This window comes from Protopterus annectens, chromosome 7.part0 (genome assembly GCF_019279795.1).
Source record: "Protopterus annectens isolate FY-2018-M chromosome 7.part0, PAN1.0, whole genome shotgun sequence".
NCBI classification, from domain to species: Eukaryota; Metazoa; Chordata; order Ceratodontiformes; family Protopteridae; genus Protopterus; species Protopterus annectens.
This window is the reverse complement of record NC_056739.1, coordinates 712553233-712575290: the sequence shown is the minus strand read 5'-3', so window position 1 is coordinate 712575290 and position 22058 is coordinate 712553233. Positions and strand designations below refer to the sequence as shown.

Below are 22058 nucleotides of genomic sequence, written 5' to 3'. Positions count from 1 at the left end.
CCCCTCCAAAAGAAAGAGACTTGTTCCCAGTAGTTTTATCTGAACAGGAGTCTGATGACTGTAATGCATCTGAATATGAAGACATGCAACCCCTCTCTGCTTATGAGGATTCTGATGTAGAGGAGTCCATTCCTTCGGTCTCTCCACCTGAGGATTTTTCATTTGGGGAAACCCTTCATACTTTAAGGGAGCATTTTCAATGGGAATGTCAAGACTATCCTCAGTCAAAAGAGAGACACGGGGAATTCTTAGATTTACCACAGCACAGACCTTTGGCCATTCCTCCTGTCATGGATGTTGTAGATGATGTTTTTATGGAATCCAGTTTGACTCCTGACACCCTTCCTCCTGGTCCCAGGAAACCTGACTGGTATTAGAGTCCCTGACTCTCAAATTTCTTTTCAAAAATCCTATTGCTGACCCAGAGGTCATCTCTCAGGACCTAAAGGAATTAAAGCAACTTCAGCTAAGAATCCCACCCCTAAGACAGGGATTCCCAAGCTTTAGACAGATGGGGTAAAAAAGTATACACCTCTGTACTCTTGCTGTTCAAGCATTCAGTTGTCAGTTCCACATGCTGAAATATCAGCAGCATACCATGGAACTCCTCAAACAAAAAATATATTTGTTTCCTGCTTGTGCAGAAAATAAAGAACTGCAAGAGCTAATGCATTCTGCAAGTCAAGTAACTAAGCACACCTTGCAATGTGGCTTTGACACCCTAGAAGCATTTTGCAGGGCAGCAGTCACTGGTTTTGTCATTAGAAGACATGCTTGGCATAAGGAACAGACCTTGCCAGACCATGTCAAATCCAAATTATTGGATACACCATTGAACAAAGACAACTTATTTGGCACCAAGGCAGAAGAGGTCTTAAAAAAGATGGAAGAAAAAGCTAAATCGATGCATAGAGTTAAAGACTTCTTACAGGTCCAGCCTCCGAGGTTCAGTAGGCATTGACAGTCCAAGCACTGGTCCTTTCCGGCCCCCTCCAGGCCGGCTTAGCCCAGACCCAGGGGGAAGCAGACCCCCCCCCCCCCAGACAGCAGCCCCAGGGAATGCAGAGATCTAAGCAATGGAGTTCCTCCTCTTCAAAAACAGGGAGTCCAAAGCCACCCCCTTATGATAAAAACTCAATGATTTTACACCTCCACCCCTTATCTCTGACCACTTGCTTGTGCCTCTAGGAGGAAACCTCTCCGTCCATGCAAGTAACTGGGCCACTATTACCAACGACCGATGGGTCCTCAACATAGTGTCTCAGGGATAAATATTTTATTTCCACACTCTGCCAACCTCAAAAAAGTTCCTAGATCTTCCTCCAAACCAGTGGGCAGAGGCCAAAAAGCAAGTCCTTTTCCTGCTCTCCATGAGGGCAATACAGCATGTTGCTGCAGAACAGATAGGCCAAGGTTTCTACTCCAGACTCTTCCTGGTACCCAGAAAAGAGGGCACATGGGGCCCCATCCTCGATCTATCCATTCTAAGCACCTTTCTGGTGATGCCAAAATTCAAAATTTTCCCCCTCCAGCATCTTCTGCCAATGCTTTCCAAGGATGCTTGGTTAGCCACCCTAGACCTAAAAGAGGCCTTCCTACACATCCCAATCAGGGAATCGTGCAGGAAATACCTATGTTTCAGGGCAGGATCTATCCACCTTCAGTTCTCTGCGCTTCCCTTTGGCTTATCCACTGCTCCCAGAGTTTTCACAAAATGCCTGGCTCCCGCCATTGCTTTTTGCAGACAAAGAAATATTCAATTTACCCATACATAGACAATTGCCTAATTCAGGGAGACAGTCAGGAAAAGCAGTTATAGCACCTGACTTTTATATAGGACCTACTGACCTCCCTGGGGTATACTATCAATGAAAAGAAATCAAAACTAGTCGACACACAAAAAATTGTATTCCTGGGAGCATGCCTGGACACACTATCCCAGATGGCATTCCTTACACCAGAAAAACAAGCCTGCCTGACAGGCCGCTTCTCTCAACTAGCCACCAGAAGCTAGTTAACCGCAAGGAAAATCCTGCAAGCTCTAGGGTTCATGGCTTCCTGCATCCTACTCATTCCACGTGCCAGACTGCATATGAGGAAACTACAGTGGTACCTAAAAAGCCTTCGATATCAACACTCTCAAGACCTGGAAACTCTCATACCAATGGTACCTTGTCTAAGGAAAGATTTTCTTTTGTGGGCAGCAGCTTGCAACCACAGCAGTGACTTCTCTTCTCACAACACCATGCTAACCAGACCTTCACCACAGACGCATCAGACTATGCCTGGGGTGCACACCTGGATGGCAGGTGCATTCAGGGCCATTGGAGCTCAAATCAAATACATCTTGTACATCAAGCAAAACGAGATGTTAGCTGTTCAGCACGCACTGACAGCCTTCAGACCCCCTACTCTCCCTAGGGCCTCTACTGATCAAAACAGACAACACCACAGTGATGTGGTATATCAACAAGTATCCTCTCTGCAGGGTCGCCATGACCCTTTGGCACATGGCCTCAGCCATGCAGCTACACCTGCTAGCACAATTCCTGCCAGGCTCTCTACACTCTCTGGCAGACAGCTTAAGCAGAAACCTGCTTAGACCCACACGAGTTGCAGCTAGACCACAGAACCTTCATTCTTATAACCCAGAAATGGGGCACCCCGAAGGTCAACCTATTTGCCTCCCACTCAAATCATCAGCTCAGCAAATACTGCACCAGGGAACCTCACAGCAAGGCCTGGAAAGTGGATGCTCTATCCTTCCAGTGGCTAAACCTCTCGGTCGATGCATTTCCCCCTCTACCACTCATATCAAGGGTACTGCTCAAAATAAGGGAGGAAAAACCGAGGACAATCCTGATTGCCCCAGACTGGCCATGCCAGCGCTGGTACCCACTGCTGCACAGCCTGTCACCCCTGCCACCATGGCAACTACCAGGAGAATGGAGAATTCATGCATCCCCAATTGCAGATCCTCAACCTGGCAGCCTGGTTTATTCCCTGACCACCCCTCCAGCCGCCAGCCTAAGCAAACAAGTTCTAAATGTTATACTTGAGACCAGATGCCCCAGCACTAGGAAAATCTTATGCTGGCAAGTGGAAATGATTTTGCACCTGGATCCAGGCTAAGGGAGACAGAACGGCACAGCCCTCTCTACCTCTCATCCTAGATTACCTGGCAGACCTACTACGCAGGTGTCTATCCTTCTCTTTTATTAAAATTCATAAAGCCCCCTCTTCTCACACCCTATCATCAAACGATTCCTAAGAGGGGCTAACAACTTAAGGCCACCCAGAAGAGCTCCTACCCCAGCTTGGAACCTTAACTTTGTGTTGGAAAAGCTCACCCTTACCCCCCTTTGAACCAGCAGCTTCAGCAGAGTTAAACTTTCTCTCTTGGAAAACCGCCTTGCTTCTGGCCATCACTTCAGCTAGAAGAGTATCAGAGCTACAAGCACTCATGGCTGTATAGCCCTTCATCATTTTCCATGCTGACAGAGTCTCAATCAGAACTAACCCATCTTTCATGACTAAAGTGGTGTCCAGTGTGGCTCTCAACAATCCATACATTTGCCCACCTTTTTCCCTAACCCACAAAACAAGGGGGAAAGGATTCTGCACCCTCTAGATGTGCACGGACAGCTCAGATTCTATCTGGACAGGACTAACTCTTTCAGAGAAAAACTGATCAAGTGCTAGTCAGCTTCGCAGCAGGAGCAGAGGGCAAGGCCATATCCAAACAAACAATCTCCAAATGGATAGCACACTGCATCCATTTCTGCTACAGACAGCATGGGAAACCACCCCTAAAGGTGGTCAGGATACATTCCACCAGAGCAACCAGGGGTCCCCACCACGAACATCCTGGAGACTGCAACATGGACATCTGTTCATACCTTCACCAAGCATTACCACCTGCCTATCTTCTTCAAATCCAGGGCAGGCTTTGCCACCGCAGTCTTGCAGGGCATCCTAGCCAGCCCCCACAGTCTTCTTGACCGACTCCACCCTTTTCTTCAGCTTTTGTTCTCAACCCAAATGTGATGAGTGCAACAGTGAAACACGAAGAACATAGTACAGTTGTGTACACTTAACATAAATGTAGATGTTCGAGTGTATTCACTGTTGCAGTCCTGGCTCCCTCCCTCCATACCTCTCTTTCTCTCTCTCTTCCTATCTCCTTACAGGGATTTTTTGGTATTTACTTTCTACTGGTGGTGTTCTTCCACCATAACCTAGCTCCCTACCTGGGATTTCCTGACAGGGCAGGAAAAACTGATGTAATGGCGTCAGCTGCCTGTTTTTATACCACTGACGACCTGACATAAGTCCTGGAGCGACAGCAACCGATGCAGAAATACTAAGCCTCTGGTATTCTGGCCGACTGGGAGCTACCCCTTGCAGGATAACCCAAATGTGATGACTGCAACAGTGAATACATTCGAACATCTACATTTATGGTAAGTGTACACAACTGTACTGTGTTTCTGTATCTAGACAACTAGTTCCTGACCATTTTACCCAGGCATCAGCTGATGCAAGCAAGGGACTACTTACTGCAGCCATGCTCCCATCTAGGAATAACAGTCAATTAAAAGTCTCAACTCACCCCAGCACAGAGTCTGGAGTTCATTGGTGCTCATTTGGATACAGTCAAGCAGATAGCTTCCTTTCCCTTGACTTTAATAAGTACTCTACACTCCCAAGTCAAGAACGTGATTCAGAATTCACCCCTTCCAGCCCAACTGATACTTTAGGCTCAGGTGCCCATGGCAGCAGTTATCACCCTTGTCCTGCTGGCCAGGTTTCATATGAAAATTCCTGAGTGGACTGTTTCAACTCAGTGGTCCATTCTCCATCATCCATTATCCATACCAATCAATATTACTTGAGCATGCAAAAGATACCTTATATGGTGGATTCATTCAAACCAGCCCTGCAAAGGCCATCCTTATGTTTTCCCCTCCCCAAGGCCACAGTGACCACAGATGCCTGTTAGCTCGGATGGAGGGGACTCTACTTGAGAAGAACAGTCCAAGGTACATGGTTTTGTGAAGAGACCCAGGGCATGTCATTGTCCTAGGGATAACAGAGCTCCCTCACCTCCTTCAGTGGTACCAGCTCGCACTCGCCCACAAACTAATAAACCAACCATTAAAAGTCCCATCCCTCCAGAATCTGCTCCAACCCTACATAACCACAAGACCACTAAGATCCAGCCACAAAAACCTCCTACAGGCCACAAGAGCCAACAACTCTGCTGGAGAAGCATTATTCTCCTGCACTATAGCCAAACTCTGGAACTCCCTCCCATCCTCAATTACCTCTGTAACTTCTTGCACCCACTTCAAATCCTTACTAAAATCACACTTAAAAACTTGCCAGATGTGCCCTTGCAACCCCCCCCCCCCCACTACCATCTACTCCACCCACCCACTGGCCTCTCTCGGCCTCCTAACATCCTACTCTTAGCAAGCTTGGCTACTCATGTTCCCAGCTACCTACCACATAATACTAATTTCTTGTAGCAACAACTGCTAATGGCTGTCATGTACCTCAAAAACAGATTTTGTCAATTGTTCATTGATGGTTACAAATGTAGTTGAGATTCATGTTTAGTGTATGTCACCATATTTTAAAATTGTACTATGTTCTACAGCTGTTTTACATCTGTGTTTTATTCTTGTCTTACATCCTCAGCTGGACTAATGTCTATATTTAAATGGTATGTTTTTTAACTGTATAATGCAAGTAATAGTTAATGTGGAGCTTTTCTCCCCTGGCCTCTGCTGAAAACAGACCTGTGTCCAGTCGGACTCTCCCGGTCAACAAATGTAAGTAAATAACATTTTCCCTCCCAGGATAATTGCTATACAGACAGGCTGCCCGTAGTCTGGAACATCAACAAACAAGGGGTAACCAGTTCTTATCCTCTTTGTTGAGAAGATATGAGAGTATGGCAATGGGTGATCTCTTCCATCGTGATTGCCGCCAAATTAAGCAGGTCCATTCTCATGCCTCTTGAGTGGGCTCTCAATGTCAGCATGGCAGAGAGAATTTTCTTTCAGTTAGGCCAGTCTTGCTGTGATCTTTTTTCTCCCCCCAACAACAAATGCAGCAGGGTTTTGCCCTAATCCCTCCACCAGGGGAGTCACCAAGAGATGCTGTAGTTCACTACTGTCCCACTGGTCTCCTTTATGCCTTTCCACACCTGCCATTAATTCTGAAATTTCTTCAGAAAGCAGTCTGGTTGCAGAGCACAGTCATCCTTATTGCACCTTCTTGGCCTTGGCAGATTTGGTTCACATTCCTTTGGCCTTGTTTTCTATGTCCTCCTTGGATTCTGGATCCAACTCCAGACCTTCAGTCTCAACCAACAGACATAACTCACCCAAACATATCAGGCCTCAAGTTGACTACATGGTTTCTCCAGTTCCACTGATTGCTAGAGAGCCCAGGCTCCTCTCCCCTGTCCATCACATTTTGTTATATTGCCATAAGGCTTCCACTAGAAAGATTTAGAAGAGTGAATGGAAAAGGATTTATCTTTTGGGCCCTCAGCAAAGACTATGACTCCTTTTCAGCACCTATCTTAACCATTCTTGACTTCTTAGCTTCAATTTTTGAATGAAGGGGCTAGTTTCTCAACAGTTAAACTTCAATTGGCTGCCATTTCAAATTTTCATTTGGGTGTAAACTCCATCTTGGCTTCTTCTAAACTTTGCAAGGCTTTCCTCAAGGGAGTTTTTCTACTCCGCTCTCCATTGAAAGACCCTTCTCCATCTTGTGATTTAAATATAATGCTTCAGGCCTTAACTCCCTTTGAACCTGCGGCCAATGCTGACCTCAAATTTTTGTCTTGGATGACCATTTTCCTAGTATCTATTATGTCGGCTAGAGGAGCATCTGAGCTCCAGGCTCTGTCTTCAAAACCTCCTGATCTATTTTTTCACAAGGACAAAGTGTCATTGTGCACTAACCTATGCTTTTTGCCTAAGGTGGTTTCTGAGCTAAATATTAACCAAGCCATTAATCTCCCAGTTTTCTTTCCAAATTTCTCAAACGAAGGAAAGTACATGTTACATCTGTTGGACGTGCATAGCCAACTTTCTTTTTACCAGGAAAAAACAGCAGCAACAAACTGACTTAATACTCCACAAACAGAATAAATACACGAACTTGCAAGCTAGTAATGCAAACTTTTTATCCATAAAACGCTTTTCGTCTGGCTGGATAGCTAGACTTCTTCAGATGCAATTAAATATTCAAAACACAGTATGTAACATGAACATCAGTCAGCTGATCCGCCCTACTAATTAGAACAGCTGATCAACACCAACCAATGCATATACATTCCCTCACAGCCTAAGCCAAAATGCCTTAAACACACATACCATGAATTATATCTACTTCTAGATAAATTAATTAAAACCTACTAACATATTTATTAATTTAAATCATAAGTTATATATCTATAAATATTCTAAAAACTTATAAAATACTTAATATGCTATATGAGAAGTATAGAAGTCAGAAACCATACCCTAAATGAGTTTCTGACTTTAAGTATGTACATACTCCAAAAAACATGTAATTTAAACAAACTAAAACAGTTAAACTAATGATGCATAACTCATACATCTCTCCTAATGGGACAACTCTATTTAGTAAAATAATATAATATAATATGCATAACATGTAACTTTCTTTTTACCTTCATAGCACCAAAGACTTGAGGAAGTCTGATTAGCTATTTGTGTCTTTTTCTTTTACCAGATTAGGCAGTCCAGTATCTAAAGTTAACATTAGCCAGATGGTTAACTGATTGTATTAGCTTTGTGTATGGAAAATTGAGTTGATCTTTACCAGTACATCCTAGGATCCATTCCACTAAGTCATAGGTTCATAGGTTCATACTAGGCTATCTGCCCGAGGGCATTTACAAGCCTAGCCCATAGTTTTGTGGCTTACGCCACCCCTTTAGTATGGGGAACTATACCCATTATTTTGCTGTGCCTCTGTTGAGCAGTGACACTGAGGTAATCCCTGGGGTATATCTGCGATCTCCCATCCATTGGTCAAGATTTCTCTTGAACAAGGCCAGCGAGGTGCTCTGCCTCACATATACCGGGATTTTATTCCACAGCATACGGAGTCTTTGGGTGATGAATCTATCCCTCCAGCACGTCCTATTAATAGCCGTGTCGAGGTTTAAGTCTCCCGCCCTTGTGGCTCTGACAGATCTAGATTTTTTGAGGTGAAGCATATTCATCAAATCTGGGTTTGACATGGCCTTGTATGTTAGGCAAAGGTCACCTCTGAGCAAGCTGTGGCGACTGAATAGAGCTGGAGTTCTTCCAGTCGGGCAGCATAGGACAGATGTTTGAGACCCTTTATCCTTTTGGTGAGGAACTTTGTGGCCTCTCCAGCTGCTGCAAGTGTCGGGTCAGATACATTCCGAATGGGGCATTGTACTCAATCATTGGTCTGAGTGATGAGTATAGGGAGACTATGACCTCCCTTGATCTAGATGAGAATCCCTTCATGATAAGGTGGGCAATGTAGAAGGTCTTCCTAACTACTTTAGCTACATGGGTGTCTAATGACAGACTACTATCAACCTGGGTCCCCAGGTCCCTGATAACTTCTTCTGTGCTCAGTGGATTGCCACCTATTTGGTAGCTAGGGGTAACCTTGTTTTTCCTGAAGGGTATGACTATGCATTTTTTGGCATTTAACTTTAGGCCATGGCTCTGGCACCAGTTATCCATTTCTGTGAGACCCTTCTGAAGGATATCTGTGTCAGATGTGTTTTCTACTATGGCGCCCAGTTTGCAGTCATCTGCAAACTTTGTCAGCCATAACCCTCCTGTGTTTGCTTGTACTTGGAAAAGTAGATGCCAAACAAGAGTGGGCCCAGGACTGAGCCCTGTGGTACACCACTTGTGACAGGCTTTGAGTCTGACATGGCGCCAGCAACTCTGACCCTGTGGGTTCTGTCACTCAGCCAGTTTGCAACCCATCTTGTGATGTATGGGTTAACATTTAAGCTGATGAGTTTTTCAATGATACCCGAGTGGGGTATTGTATCGAAGGCCTTCGCCAGATCGAGGTAGGCTGTATGGACTGCCTTTCCCTCATCAATGGCTTTGGTGACTGTTTGAAAAAGTCAACCAAGTTTAGAAGGCATGATCTGCCTTTGACAAAGCCAAACTGGGATGGATCCAAAGTCTGCAAATTCCCTATGTCTTTATTTATGAGGTCCATTATGATCCTCTCCATGGCTTTGCAGATAAGGCTTGTCAAGCTAATGGGCGGTAATTTCCAGGGTCGGTGGAGGCACCGCCTTTGTGAAGTGGGACCACAGTTGCAGTGCGCCACTCCTGGAGTGCGATCCAGAGGTAAGACTATGATTAAACAGCTGTCCTAGCTGTGGGTTTAATTCCTCGTTGAGTTCGTGGAGCACACAGCCGGGGACACCATCAGGTCCCATGGATGCTGTGTTTTTTGCTTTGGAGAGAGCAGTTCTCACTTGGGCATTGGAGATGTTTGCGGGGCTGCAATCGCTTGGTATAGATATCTCTCCTTTTGGGGGGGAGGGGGGGAGAAGTTTGCACTGAACCTGTGTCAGCCAGTATGTTGGCAATGTCTGTAGGATCAGTAATCTTCACATCATTTTGAACTAGTTCTGAGCATATCTGGGAGTTTCCTCCCAGGTTTCTAACATAGCTAAAGAAGGCCTTATGATTGTCTTTTGAGTCTTTAGCTATTTTTCACTCAAAATTTGCTTTGGATGATTTTATGAGAGCTCTTAGTTTTTTACTTATAGTGATCAAGGGTGTCTTACCTTTTAAGGATTTTGCTCTATCTTGTAGTAGCTTCCTCCTTTTGTTGTAGAGTTTGTTTATGGCTGGGGTCCACCAGACTGGACGCTTGCCTTTGGTAGAAAGAGTCTTTGTTTTGCTTGGGATTGCCTTATCCATGCAGTCCTGCAGGTGCTGGTAGAAGGCATTTGTAAGTGATTCAGCGGCTTGAGTACTGTTTTCCACGGCTCGGGGCCTTAAAGGAGACCACACTAGTCTTTAGAAGTGTGAAGTCGGCTTCGAGAAGTTCTTTACTGTGGTCTTTTATTTCAGGTGGGGTGGGATGAGGACCTCCAGCGAGATTAGTTTGTGATCTGATCTCACCAGTGAGGGTATACTTCGGTGTTGAACATTGTGCTCCCATGTTCGTGATGATGAGATCAAGTATGTTTTCTCCTCTTGTGGGGATGGTGACTAGTTGTTCCATGGCATTTGAGTTTATGAATTCCAGGAACTTTTGGGCTAGGGTGTTTGGGCTTGAGTAGTGTTCCCAGTCTATATTAGGGTAATTGAAGTCACCTAGTATGATGGTGTTTGGTGATACATTTATCCCTCTAGTGTTTTCAGGAAGGCCATGTGAGGTTCCTGAGTTTGTGAGGGTGGCCTGTAACATGCTACAATTTGCAGAGCAGTCTTGCCTATGGTTAATTGCACCTGGATGGTCTCCGATGCATCGTGCGTTGCCACCAGTCTTGAGGTGTGGGTGTCTTTGATGAATATGGATACCCCCTCCTTTCTTGGTATTGTCCGGATTTTGGGGCGGAACGCATGATAAGAGGTAAAACCTGATAGTGCTGGGGTGCTCTCAGGAGCCTTGAACCAGGTTTCTGTCACTGCACAGACATCGATGTTCTCCATACTGAGAAGGGCCTCGAGTGCGTGCATTTTGAGATTTAGACTTCTGGCATTGAGCAGCATTACCCTTAGTTTTTCCTTTTTTGTGTTCTAGGGTGGTAGGTTTAGAATTTGAGCCTTGCCTAAAAAGGCACTATGGGGTGGCAAGAGCCTTTGCCAATATCCGGAATCCCAGGGTGACAGGTGCAAGCCGTCCCTTGCAAAGCAGCGTGGCTTATCCAGCATGTCATCCCAGGCAGACAGACATTGGATCCCCTTTGAATGACACCAGAGTTTAAGCCAATTGTTAAAGCTGATCATCTTATCTCTGTATTGTGGCATCATTCTTGGTGAAGGTAGGATACTGCTCAAGGTCAGGGTCATACCTGCCTGGGCTACATAATCAGAGAGCTCCTCAATGTCTCTTTTCATGTAGTCCAAGGAGGTACGTCTCAGGTCGTTTACACCAGCGTGGACAATGACTGAGTCGTATTTGTACCTGCTGTTGAGAGACCTGAGTGCTTGCGTTATGTGGCGGATTCTAGCGCCCGACAGGCAGCTTACTGTGACCTTCTCCTTACTCAGTCTGGTGAGTGGGACATCAGTGTGTCTGACTATGGAGTCACCAATGACTAGTGTGTCTGGCATTGTGTTTGGCCTTAAGGGCTGTGACTGATTGACACTCTGACTGTGAGGTCTATGTGTTGCAGGTGTTGTGTTCTGAGGTGGTGGTTGTTTGGGTGTCTGCTTTGGTGGCCTCTGCTGTTTTGGTAGATTTTTGATCAGAGCCGCCGAGTATGTCTTTGTGTGTTTATGTGTATGATTTGAGGTTGTGACGGTACTATGTGAGACTGGGTCTATAGTGTGTGTGGTAACCTTCTCCTCCTGACTGGTATTGCCAGTCCTATGTTGAGAGAGCTCAGCCTCCAGTTTGGCCGTATAGTTGCATCTCTCGCATGTATTTGTGTTTTGTGGGAGGAGGAGAGGGTTGTCTGTGTACATGAGGCAATTGTAACATTGCCTCAATATTCCCAGGTTCACCAGCTGAGCAGGAGAGGACACTAGCAACTGATCCCTCGACATGCTAGAAGGACTAGACAAAAAAACTTTAAAAGAGATTCCGGGGCGTGGGTGACCGAGAAATGGGGTTTGCCTTTTGGGGTGCTATCTATAAGAGTGCCGTATCAAGGTAATAAGTACTGTAGGAGCAAGTGCTAGGTTTAACAGATAGAGAAAAGTCTACTTGGAGTCAAGTAGAGATGATCTTTTAGGTATTAGAGAAAGTGCTAGTAACAGGGATGCTTAAAGGTAAGATTGAAAAGAATGCACTCTGCAGTGTGCACTAGAGAAGTTAGATATGAAAGTAGGTAACTTGAGTTTTACCTGTTTAAAAAGTTAAGGTTTAGTGGAGAGTTACTATTTTTAAAACAGCAAGATGGACTGAAAGGTGGTTACTTTTGTATTTTGGTACTATGAAATACTGTAGGATGGCCAATAAATTTAAATAATTGAAGGGGTGGGATTTCAAAAGTGATGGTTTTGTGATTACTCACATAAGCCAGTGAAAGTAGAGAGAAATGAGATATATGGTCAGATTAACATAAGAGGCGGGCAACTAGAAAGACAGTGGTATTTAACAAGACAACTTAAATGGGAGGGAGGGAAAAATTCTGCCTGACTCAGAACAGAGAGCTGTGGTCTCTTTTGAAGTTTTAATATGCTGTTAAAACAGAATGCAAGCAAAACACAAGGTAAAGAAAACAAACTACAGTATTCAAAATATAGAAAGGCAATACAGAAATACAAAAAATAACAGCAAACTAACCTTTCCTTCACAGCAAAGTGTAGCAGAGTCTGGATGAGCCTTTCTGGTAAAGTCTATGGTGGTTTCTTCAGCTTTGTGGTCTAGAGCATCCTTGGATGATATTTGTGCAGCTGCAACATGGGGTAATCATTATGCCTTTATTGCTCATTACAAATTGGATCTGGTCTCTAGGAACAGAACAGCTTTTGGCTCAGCAGTACTCCGAAATATCCCTCCTTAAGGTCCTCCCAGAGTTTTTTGGTAGCTGGGGACTCTGTCCCATCAGTTCAGGAATGAATGAAAATGACATCAGTTTAAAATGTTATGTACTCACCATAACATTCTATTGGTGTTGTCCATTTTTATTCTTCCTCAACTCCCGACCCACCTACCCCCTCCTTTTATTTATTTCTGGAGACACCTAAGGATATTATAGGAACCTCTGTTCCTTATTTGAGCTCCAGCTTTCCTTTTTTCTATTAGGACGCTTTCCTATTGCATCTATGAGCTACAAACTCGAACTGAGGTATATTAGGTTAGAGGGGCGTTGTGGGTAAAGGGAGGAGCTTGAGAGGTCTAGGCTCCTACATTCTGGAAGAAGTGGCCAAGTCAGATCAGAATCTTTGATCCGAACCAGTCAGTTGAGAAAGAATGAAAATGGATGGAATGTTATGGTAAGTACATAACTTTTTATTATTTTTTTAAATTGAATTAAAAAAAACTGTTGCAAGGTCATTAAGTAAGAATATTTTTTTCTTTTTTTTTTTTTTTTTAGTATTGATACTCCAGGAGTTATAAGCCGCGTGTCTCAGTTATTCAAGGGACATCCTGACCTCATTATGGGCTTCAACACTTTTTTACCACCAGGTTATAAAATAGAGGTTCAGACAAATGATTTGGTCAATGTAACAACACCAGGGCAATTGCACCAGATTACTCCTCATGGAATACAGTCTCAGCCACAGCAGCAGTCTCCTACTGCACCACCAACCCCAGTGTCAGCGCAGCCAGCCCCTCAACTGCCTCCTGCCAAGGTCCCAAAGGTAAGAATGTACAGATTTTGAATTCTGAAGTACCAGCTTGTTCTAGGTGTAAGTGTAACAGTGTTGCACAAAATTTAGCCATTCTGGTATATTTACTTTTAAATTTTAACTGTGGTTTGATTGGTAAATCCAGTATCACCACATGTGTGTGCATGCATGCACGTGTATATAAAGTTTGTTAAAAATAGAAATAGTTGGAGGCAAATATCCTATATTCAGAATATGAATACTTTTATTTATTAATTTGTTTTACATTTGTTGACCGGGAAAGTCTGACTGGATGCATGCCCATTTTCAGTGGAGGCCTTGGGAGAAAAGCTCCACAGTTAAATTTTAAGCAAAATTTAAGGTGTCTACAGAAGCATAGACAGTACTAAACATTGACTAGTAACATAGCATTCAAGCTTAATGCAAATTTACATAGATAGTACCAAATTTAACACTGACTAGTAACATAACATTGAAGCTTAAGATTTAACATATTTACATAGACTGAACACATCCTTTACAGTTTTAGCTTGAGGCATTACATAATGGTGAACGTTGTTAGTAGGGGTTGCATTTTTTGCTTTATACAGTTGAGTTGTGAGCAAGTTAGCCACAATAGGGAGTATAGCAGCAAAGAGAGCAAAGATTAGACATAGTATAGTAGCAGGAGAAGAGACTGAGATGAGAAATTGGATAACTGGTTAAGTAAGAAAAGGAGGAGTAAGTAGCTTAAGTATAAAGTAAGAGTAGAGGTGTAAAGAGAAAAGTTTAGCAGATAGGTAAGTGTCTTAGCAGTGACATATGGATATTGACTAAGAGGTTAGAATTAGAGGTGGAACTGGAAGGAAGCTAGCGAAGTTGCATTCTTTTGGTGATGAAGCTGAAGTCCGAGGACAGGAGTAAGGGGAGATGGTCGGAGGGGGGAGCTCAGCCAGGTGGGGAACATGTTCATATCCATGTGTGCTTTAGATGTTCTTTCAGGAGTCTTTTAAATGTAACCTTTGAGCCTGCTGAGGTAATAGCAGTAGGTAGGGTGTTCCACATTTTGCCTATGTAGTTAGGGAAGAGGGAGTCCCCTGATGTGTTTTTGGTCTTGGTGACTTTGATTAATTTTTTTTGTCATTAAAGCGAAGTTGCCTAGTTTTAGCTTGTAGTTCTTGTAGATTGGCCAGAGCTGGAGTTTTGTCTGGGAGTAGTAGGAGATTTTGGGCAAAGGAAAGTTGATTACAGTTTAGGAGATTAGGGAATTCAAGCCAGCCAAGTTGTTTTAGGGAATGGCAGTGGAGGGCTCAGTAGGGGGCGCCGGTAGCAAATTTTTCAATTTGATTGTAACAGCTGTTGAGTTTGGCAATTTTGGTTTTGGGTAAGTTGGTGAGAATGGGTAAGGCATAAAATAGTGTGGAAAGGAGGTGAGTTTGAGCAATTATTATCCTAGCAGGTTGTGTTAGAAGTGGTTTATTTTTATATAGAGTGCCCAGTTTCTTGTGGATATTTTTAATGGTTTGATTTATATGCTGATCAAATTTGAAGTTATCATTGGTCACTCCTAGCAATTTAGTGTGAGTGTCAGGGGAGATGACAGTTCCATCCCTGGACACAATATTAAATGGACTGGGTATTGTGGTAGATTTGTTAGGTGTAAATAGCAACAGTTTGTTTTTATGGGGGGGGGGGGGGGTTAGTATTAGGTTTTTGTTAAGAAACCAGTTTTTGGTGGTACGGAAGGCTTTTTGGGTTATAGAGAGGAGTTTCTGAGGATCATTGGCTGAACAGAAGTGTTGAGTCAGCGTATTGTATAACTGTTGCATCTTGACAGATGCTGTGGAGGTTATTGGTGAAAATGGAGAATAGGATGGGACCTAAAATTGAAAATTGTGGAACTCCTGTGGTGATAGGTAGCAGTATGGATAGGTTGTTGCCCCACCAAACTGCTTGTTGTCTTCCTTGTAGGTAGTTCTGAAACCAATCTAATGCTCAATTACTAAGGCCAAGGTCAGTAAGGGATTGTACTAGTTTAAGATGGTTGACCATATCAAATGCCTTTGATAGGTCCAAGAATATGGCAGAGGTTAGATTGCCTGTGTGTTTGTTTTGGTTGATGAGGTTTGTGAAAGAGAGTAGGGCAATGGTTGTGCTATGAGAAGGCCGAAATCCATGCTGGGTAGGAGAGACAAGTTGGTTGTTAAGCAGGTATGTTATAAGTTGGTGTATACATTTCTCAGGTATTTTAGGTAATGGAGGTGGATGGCTATGGGAAGATAGTCGGTGTGGTCGGTGGAATTACCACCTTTATTGAGAGGGATAATATAGGAGGTCTTGCAGATGGGTGGTATTGAGGTTTCTCAGCTAGAGCTGTTTAGAAGGATGGATATAGGGGAAGGCAAGTTCATTGGCAGCCAACTGAAGGTATTCAGCAGGTATCCCATCAGCTGCTAGTGTAGTAGGTTTAAGTTTGGATAGCAACCTTTTGACATAGTTGTTAGGGATGAGTTGAAACTGGAAGGTTGTTTTGGGTCTATCTACAGGTTCTGGGTAATTGGTGGTGGATGTAGGCTGTTTTTGAACAAGTTTAGAAATAGTTTCTATGAAGTATTTGTTAAACGTGTCTAGTATATTTGCGATTTCACTAGTGGAGAGTGGAGGTGGGGTAGACAGCCTGCCAGGGTGGAGTAGTTTGTTTATTCCTGCCCAGAATTTCTTGGGGTTATTTTGATGCTTGTTTTGTAGCTGGAGGAAATAATTCTTTTTATCCCGGATAACTGCTTTTTTGTCTCATTTCTAAGTTTTTGGAATTGTTCCTTAGCTGCTGTTTTTTTTTTGTGGCTCTCCAGTGATACCAGGCTTTGTCCCTTTCTGATGTTCTATTTTTAGTCTCTCTGGTAAGCCAGGGGGCTGTTTTCATTTTGAGTTTAGTGGTCCAGGCTAGAGCATGGGCATTTAGGATTTCTAGGAAAGTGTTCTTGAAATGGGTTACAGCGTCTTCTGGCGGTAGTACTTAGTATGTTCCAGTTATAGTGCTTTAGCTCGAATCTGAATTTGTTGGGGTCAAATTTTTTTGTGTTATGGGTTGTTTGTAATATGGGGGTAGGGGGTGGCCTGGGTTTTGAATTTTAGTAGGAAGGTGGGTTGGTGGTTGCTAAGGGAGTCTGGGAGGACACCTGCTTGGTAAGAGGTGTTGGTCTTATTTATTAAGATTTTGATTTTTGCATTTCCTAATCTAGTGCTTGATTGAATGAATTGAAAAACTGTAGAGGTGGATATGGTTTGTGGGGTTAATAGTTGAACATGTGTTCCAATCTATGTTAAAGTCACCGAAGATGATAGTTTCCTGGGGCAGGTTTTTACTTGTCCAATGTAAGAAGGCTTCTTGGGTAGGGATGTTGTTACTTGGTGGTATATAGCATGTAATAATATTGATTGACTTTTTGTCACTACGTTTGAGTTTAGCTAGGAGTTCAGAGTTATTGAAGGAAAGAATTTGTGGATTAATAGTGGTGATATTTAGGGTGTTGTTATAGAGTAATGCTGCTACTCCCCATTTTTTAGATAGTCTTGTCATGGCGTAGTACATTGTATCCAGTAGGAAGGAACTCATTGTCATGGACTGTAGCAGGCTTTAGCCAGGTTTCAGTCAGATATAATATATAAGGGGAGTAGGTGGATAGTAGTGCATGCAATGAGTGTACCTTATTGTTAATACTTCAAATATTTAAGCTCAGAATTAGTAGGCTGGTTTTTGGTCTAGTAGTGGGTAGATGGCTAGAGGGGAAGGTTGAATTAGCTGTGGTAGGTTGCATACAGTTAGGCCGTAGATTTGGGTTATGTCTTCTGCTAGGATCAGTTGGTAGTTTATATGATGTAAGAGTTTGGAAAGTTTAGCTAGGATGGCTATATACTTTGTTGTTGGTGAGCTAGGAGTGATTGGGAGTAAAATGAGCGAGTTAGGTGCTATTGTAGTGTGATGGTATAGGCTTGGGGATATGTGTTGGCTGTAGTGAAGAGTGTGAGTGGTGGTATGTTTTGCTGGGGTAGCATAGGTAGGGTTTAGTGTGGTTTGGTAGGAGGTGAGGTAGAGGGTTAGTGTTAGGATAAATAGGATAGTGAGATTGCATGAAAGGATAATGATTCTATGATTATGTAACAGTTCCATTATTGTAGGTGGGGATATAGAGGGAGATGTAATTTGGTATAGGTTAATGGAGGGTAGTGAGAGGGAGTAGCTAATCTGTTATTGGCTAGATTTCTGGTTGGTGGAGATGGCTAGGTGTAAGACTAGCGGTAGTGGGGGCGGTGGGAAATGGGAGCAGGCTAAGGGGAGTGGAGTGAGCCTGAGCATTAGCAAGGGCAAACTGAGCTGGGCAGCATGGAGGTCTGCAGGTAAGGATCTTCAAATAAAACTACCAGTAAGCCTAACGAGGGTGTGATACACTAATGCAATCTTTATTTATTTATTTCTGTTAAATTGCATGGCTGAAAATTTGAAGACTGCTGTGCAACCCATGTTTTTTTCTTTAGGGAGGACTTTTCAGAACAAGTAAGTATTTTGCTTAGCAGAGTCATTCAGCATGTGACCTGATTTCCTGCTCAGTATGATGCGCATCTTACTCTGCAGTATCATGGCCGTTGGCTGCCACAAAGCTGAGGATATTTTATGCTTTTCACCATTTCAAAGCCAATAGAAACTTGACTGCATATCTCATTGTAGTTAGTTGGTTATTTCTGCCTGCCTTCTGGCACTAAATGTACATTTATTCTTTTGTGAACAGAGCCTTGGCTAGATTAATTATCTAGAGCCTTGTACTGGTCCTTGATCTGGCACTGTGCCCCCTCAGCTCCTCAGTTGAAAAACAAAAAAAAAAAAGTTTGTTCCTCTTGTCTGGTGTCCAAGATCCACCCCCACCTTCTACTTTTAAATGTAGCAAATGGCTTGCTACAGCTTACAACACCCATCAAACTCCGAACTGTATTTCTGTACCAGCATTCAGAGATGTCAGCACAGAAAAGCATGCCGAAACTTGCCAGTCAACCCCCCCCCCCCCCAAAACACCTAGCACCTGGCTGCCCCCCTTTGCCCACTGTTGCTACACTTCTGTTTATGAATGTATTCTCTTTTGCTGGGTAATGACATGCACAGTTAAAGCAGTTGATAGGCAGTTTGTCTTTGAGGATTCCCAGTAAAATGTGTGATTTTTCTCCGGTTGCCAAAACATACTCAGAATTGTGAGTAGTGGCTAAGTTTAAGAAGGCTACAGTGATTAGAAAGCTAAAACCATGGAAGCTTTACTTGATAAAAAATGTAAAAAAATATATACAGATTTGGAGGCTAACAGCGTGATGGAGAGAAATAAGTACACATGCCAGTGCAAAAGTCTAAACATTTGCTTTCAGATTCATTAGTGGAGAGATGCCCTCAAAGGCACCTTCTACTTGGGGTGGGAATCTGCTTTTGGGGTGAAGAAACACCATCATTGTTGGTCACTGTGATGAAAAAGAAAACTAAAGCCTGCACATGTGATAAAATGCATAAAACTGCTATTATTTAAGGAACTGTATTAATATCTACTGCCACTAAAGAGGCTCACTCTTTTGACAGAGCTATTACTGAGCAGGAATCCAATATGGCATTTTGACAAAACTGGGAAAGATCCAAAATGGTGGCTGAACAGTCTTTTGCCTTCAACTGCTAGACTCTGTGGTGCATGGTTTAGCATCTTGTTTGTGCCCCTTTGGTTGGGTTTTTAAGGTTTATTGGAAGAGTATTGCAGAGTCGTGATGAATCTGAACAGAAGCAAGCACAACATATACAGATGTCAGTTCCCTGAATACCCAGCAGATGTAAGGTCTTAAGTGAAGTTCTTTGTGTTACTTTAGGTCTCGTAGATCATTTCTAGGACCTTTCCTACTACTTCCCCATCTAAGATCTAAAAGGGAAAATGCAGAGGAAAGATGCATTTGGGTCATCTAGAGTCACCCTTTGGTCTAGATATGTGTAGGTCCTCTCTTAAAGATATTTTGTTTAATATGCCTACTAACTTAATTGGCTTGCTTTTGATGCTGTAGACATACTTATCCTGATGTTTTATTGATTGCACACGCCTTGCCCTTTGGGATCTGGTCATGACTGAAAATGACCTTCAGACCAGCGGACCTACACAGTCAATAAATAAAAAGATAAATAAAAATAAATGAATGACTGAATGAATAAAATGTGAAAGTTCAATCACAGAAGTGTTAAAGAAATGTTTGCATATGAAAATGGTAATTCAAGTTGTTGGAAACTGAACAACCCCAACACTATTACCACAGATGTCTCGTGCAAAGGTCAGAATATACCATTTCTGAAGTACCAGTTTGTTCTGAGTGTAAGCATAACAGTGCTGCACAAAAGCCATGGGCTTTAGCCTTTCTTAAAACAGATGAACTTTTTAATTCGTGTTTACTGTTAAATATTAATGATGCTTCGTTCAGATTTTTATAACATCTCTGAAGCTGCCTGATAGGTCATTGATTTCCATCCTCCAAGACAATGAAGGTTAGTAAACTTCAAAGGGATATCAAACATTTTGAGTTTATTTAAAAATGTGGTAAGCAGACCTGGCAGGTCTTCTTTGTCAGCTCCACAAGCTTAGTAGAAAGCTACTGCCGTAAGCACAGACATACACATCGTGGATTGGGTGAAATTGTTTTCATATATTTAAGGGGAGGTGGTTGGTATAATGGTTAAGGTGTTTGTCTCACATACAGGAGGTACAGAGTTTGATTCTCACCTTTGGTCCCTGTCTGGATATTAACTGTGTAATAATTTAAACAGATTATCTAATATTTACCTATGAACCTTAAGCTACACAGTTTTTTAAAACTGTTTAAGACATGCTGCAGTAGCAAGGTGGTAGCTGCCTTCCAAGAATGTCCTAACTGACTCTTAAGAAAAGGTTTCAAAAGCAATTTTTTACTACAAACAGTGCAGATGTTCATATTATCAGATGGACTTATGAAACGGTAGATGCTGCATCCCTGAGATCTGCTGCTACAGCTGTGGGCATCAGAAAGTACAACTGGCTTAGAAACCAGCTGTTTCCTGATGACGTAATGCTGAAATATGCCCCCATTAATGGAAAGATGCACTTTAATCATCCAGAAGACTGTTGACAAAGTCTGGGAGCAGATGGCTAAAACTGTCTGCATTTAAATAGTCTTTTTTTTTTTACCTTGTTCATCAGTATTGAATTTTACCTGAACTAAAAAAAAAAAAAAAAAAAAAAAAAAAAAGATTTTTGTCAGAAGGCAGCAAATTCTGCATAAACCCCAAACAGAAAAGGTAGCAAGTACCATGCTTAACATCACTACACTAGTAATTAATACTTGTGTATAGTCAATCACTAATCTGTAGTTCTGGGGATTTCACTTGTGGAGATTTCTCTTCCTGAAAATGGTGTGATGTTTGAGTTGGTATACAAGTAGAGTAAGTATGGGGGGGGGGAATCACAGCCCCCCCAAACACCTTAGGTGTTGCAAGGGGACTATATCTTGCCAAAAAATTTTGTGTTGTACTAATGTCAACTGTGGTTCTCAAGTGAATGATTCCAAGATTTTGTGATTGCAGTTTTGTTAATGGTCACAAAGTCTTGAGGCTTTCAATAGGAAGCCTAACAAGCAATGGGTTATATCACCTTAGAGGAGATGTGCCTCAAAGCCTGGACATGTGTGACTTTCATTTTCTTTTGTCCTTCACCTCTACATCATTTTAGTGGACTGTTTCTATTCACTTCCATCAGAAGAAAGTAACTTTTTTTTTTTTCAAATGGACTTTAAAAGTAATTTGCAAGGTTATGTTACATCAGGCATTTTTTCAAAGTTCTTCTCCAGGTCCTTTTCCTTGGTTCCTTACCAATAGCTTCATACAGATATGCATTTAAACTTAAATGTTTTCAACAAAAATAGCAATGCAGTAGGTGCCTTCATAGCTTCAGGATATGAGATTTTACTTAGAATTCTTTGTATTGCACAGAAAGAAGTGAAAACCTGTTCTTTGGATTTGCCATTTAAACCATGTTATTCCATGAAAAAAAATTATGCTTATAACCTGTAACCCCAGGCCAACTGTGGATGCAGAGGATGCTGGCTTCTAGATTTCCATTTATGATAGTTCCAGTAATGTTTGAGATTCAAAGTGAGAACAGTACTATTAATTTTACAGCTCTGTCTCTTCAGCTTATGTTGGCACCAAGAGATTTCTTCAGAATGTCTGTTTTAAGTCTTTTCTCACCACACAATGCGTTAAATAGCTGATTCACCTCTTTGAACGACTGTCTTTGAGTAGCCTTTTCCTAAATATAACTTTAAAAGCATTTGTCAACTGTTCAGTACTTGTTCCTTCATTTGGAAATGGTCTTGAACCTCAAGATATGCCACACCTCTCACTCTGAAGTAATCCAGGATAATAGGTACAGCGTACTAAGATTTTCTTACCTCTAAGAAAGCTGTAGGATGCATCTTCTTTTGACTTTTTTGACACCCTACACT

At 42.5% G+C, this 22058-nt stretch overlaps 1 protein-coding gene across 1 annotated transcript in view; it reads left to right on the top strand.

The window, feature by feature from the left end:
* Window positions 1-22058, top strand: part of LOC122806647 (paired amphipathic helix protein Sin3a-like) — a 1669103-nt gene that overhangs the window by 435392 nt on the left and 1211653 nt on the right. The window contains exon 6 of the mRNA XM_044077237.1: window positions 13280-13547. Coding sequence (XP_043933172.1) covers window positions 13280-13547 — 268 coding nt within the window. The remainder of the gene's footprint in view (window positions 1-13279; window positions 13548-22058) is intronic.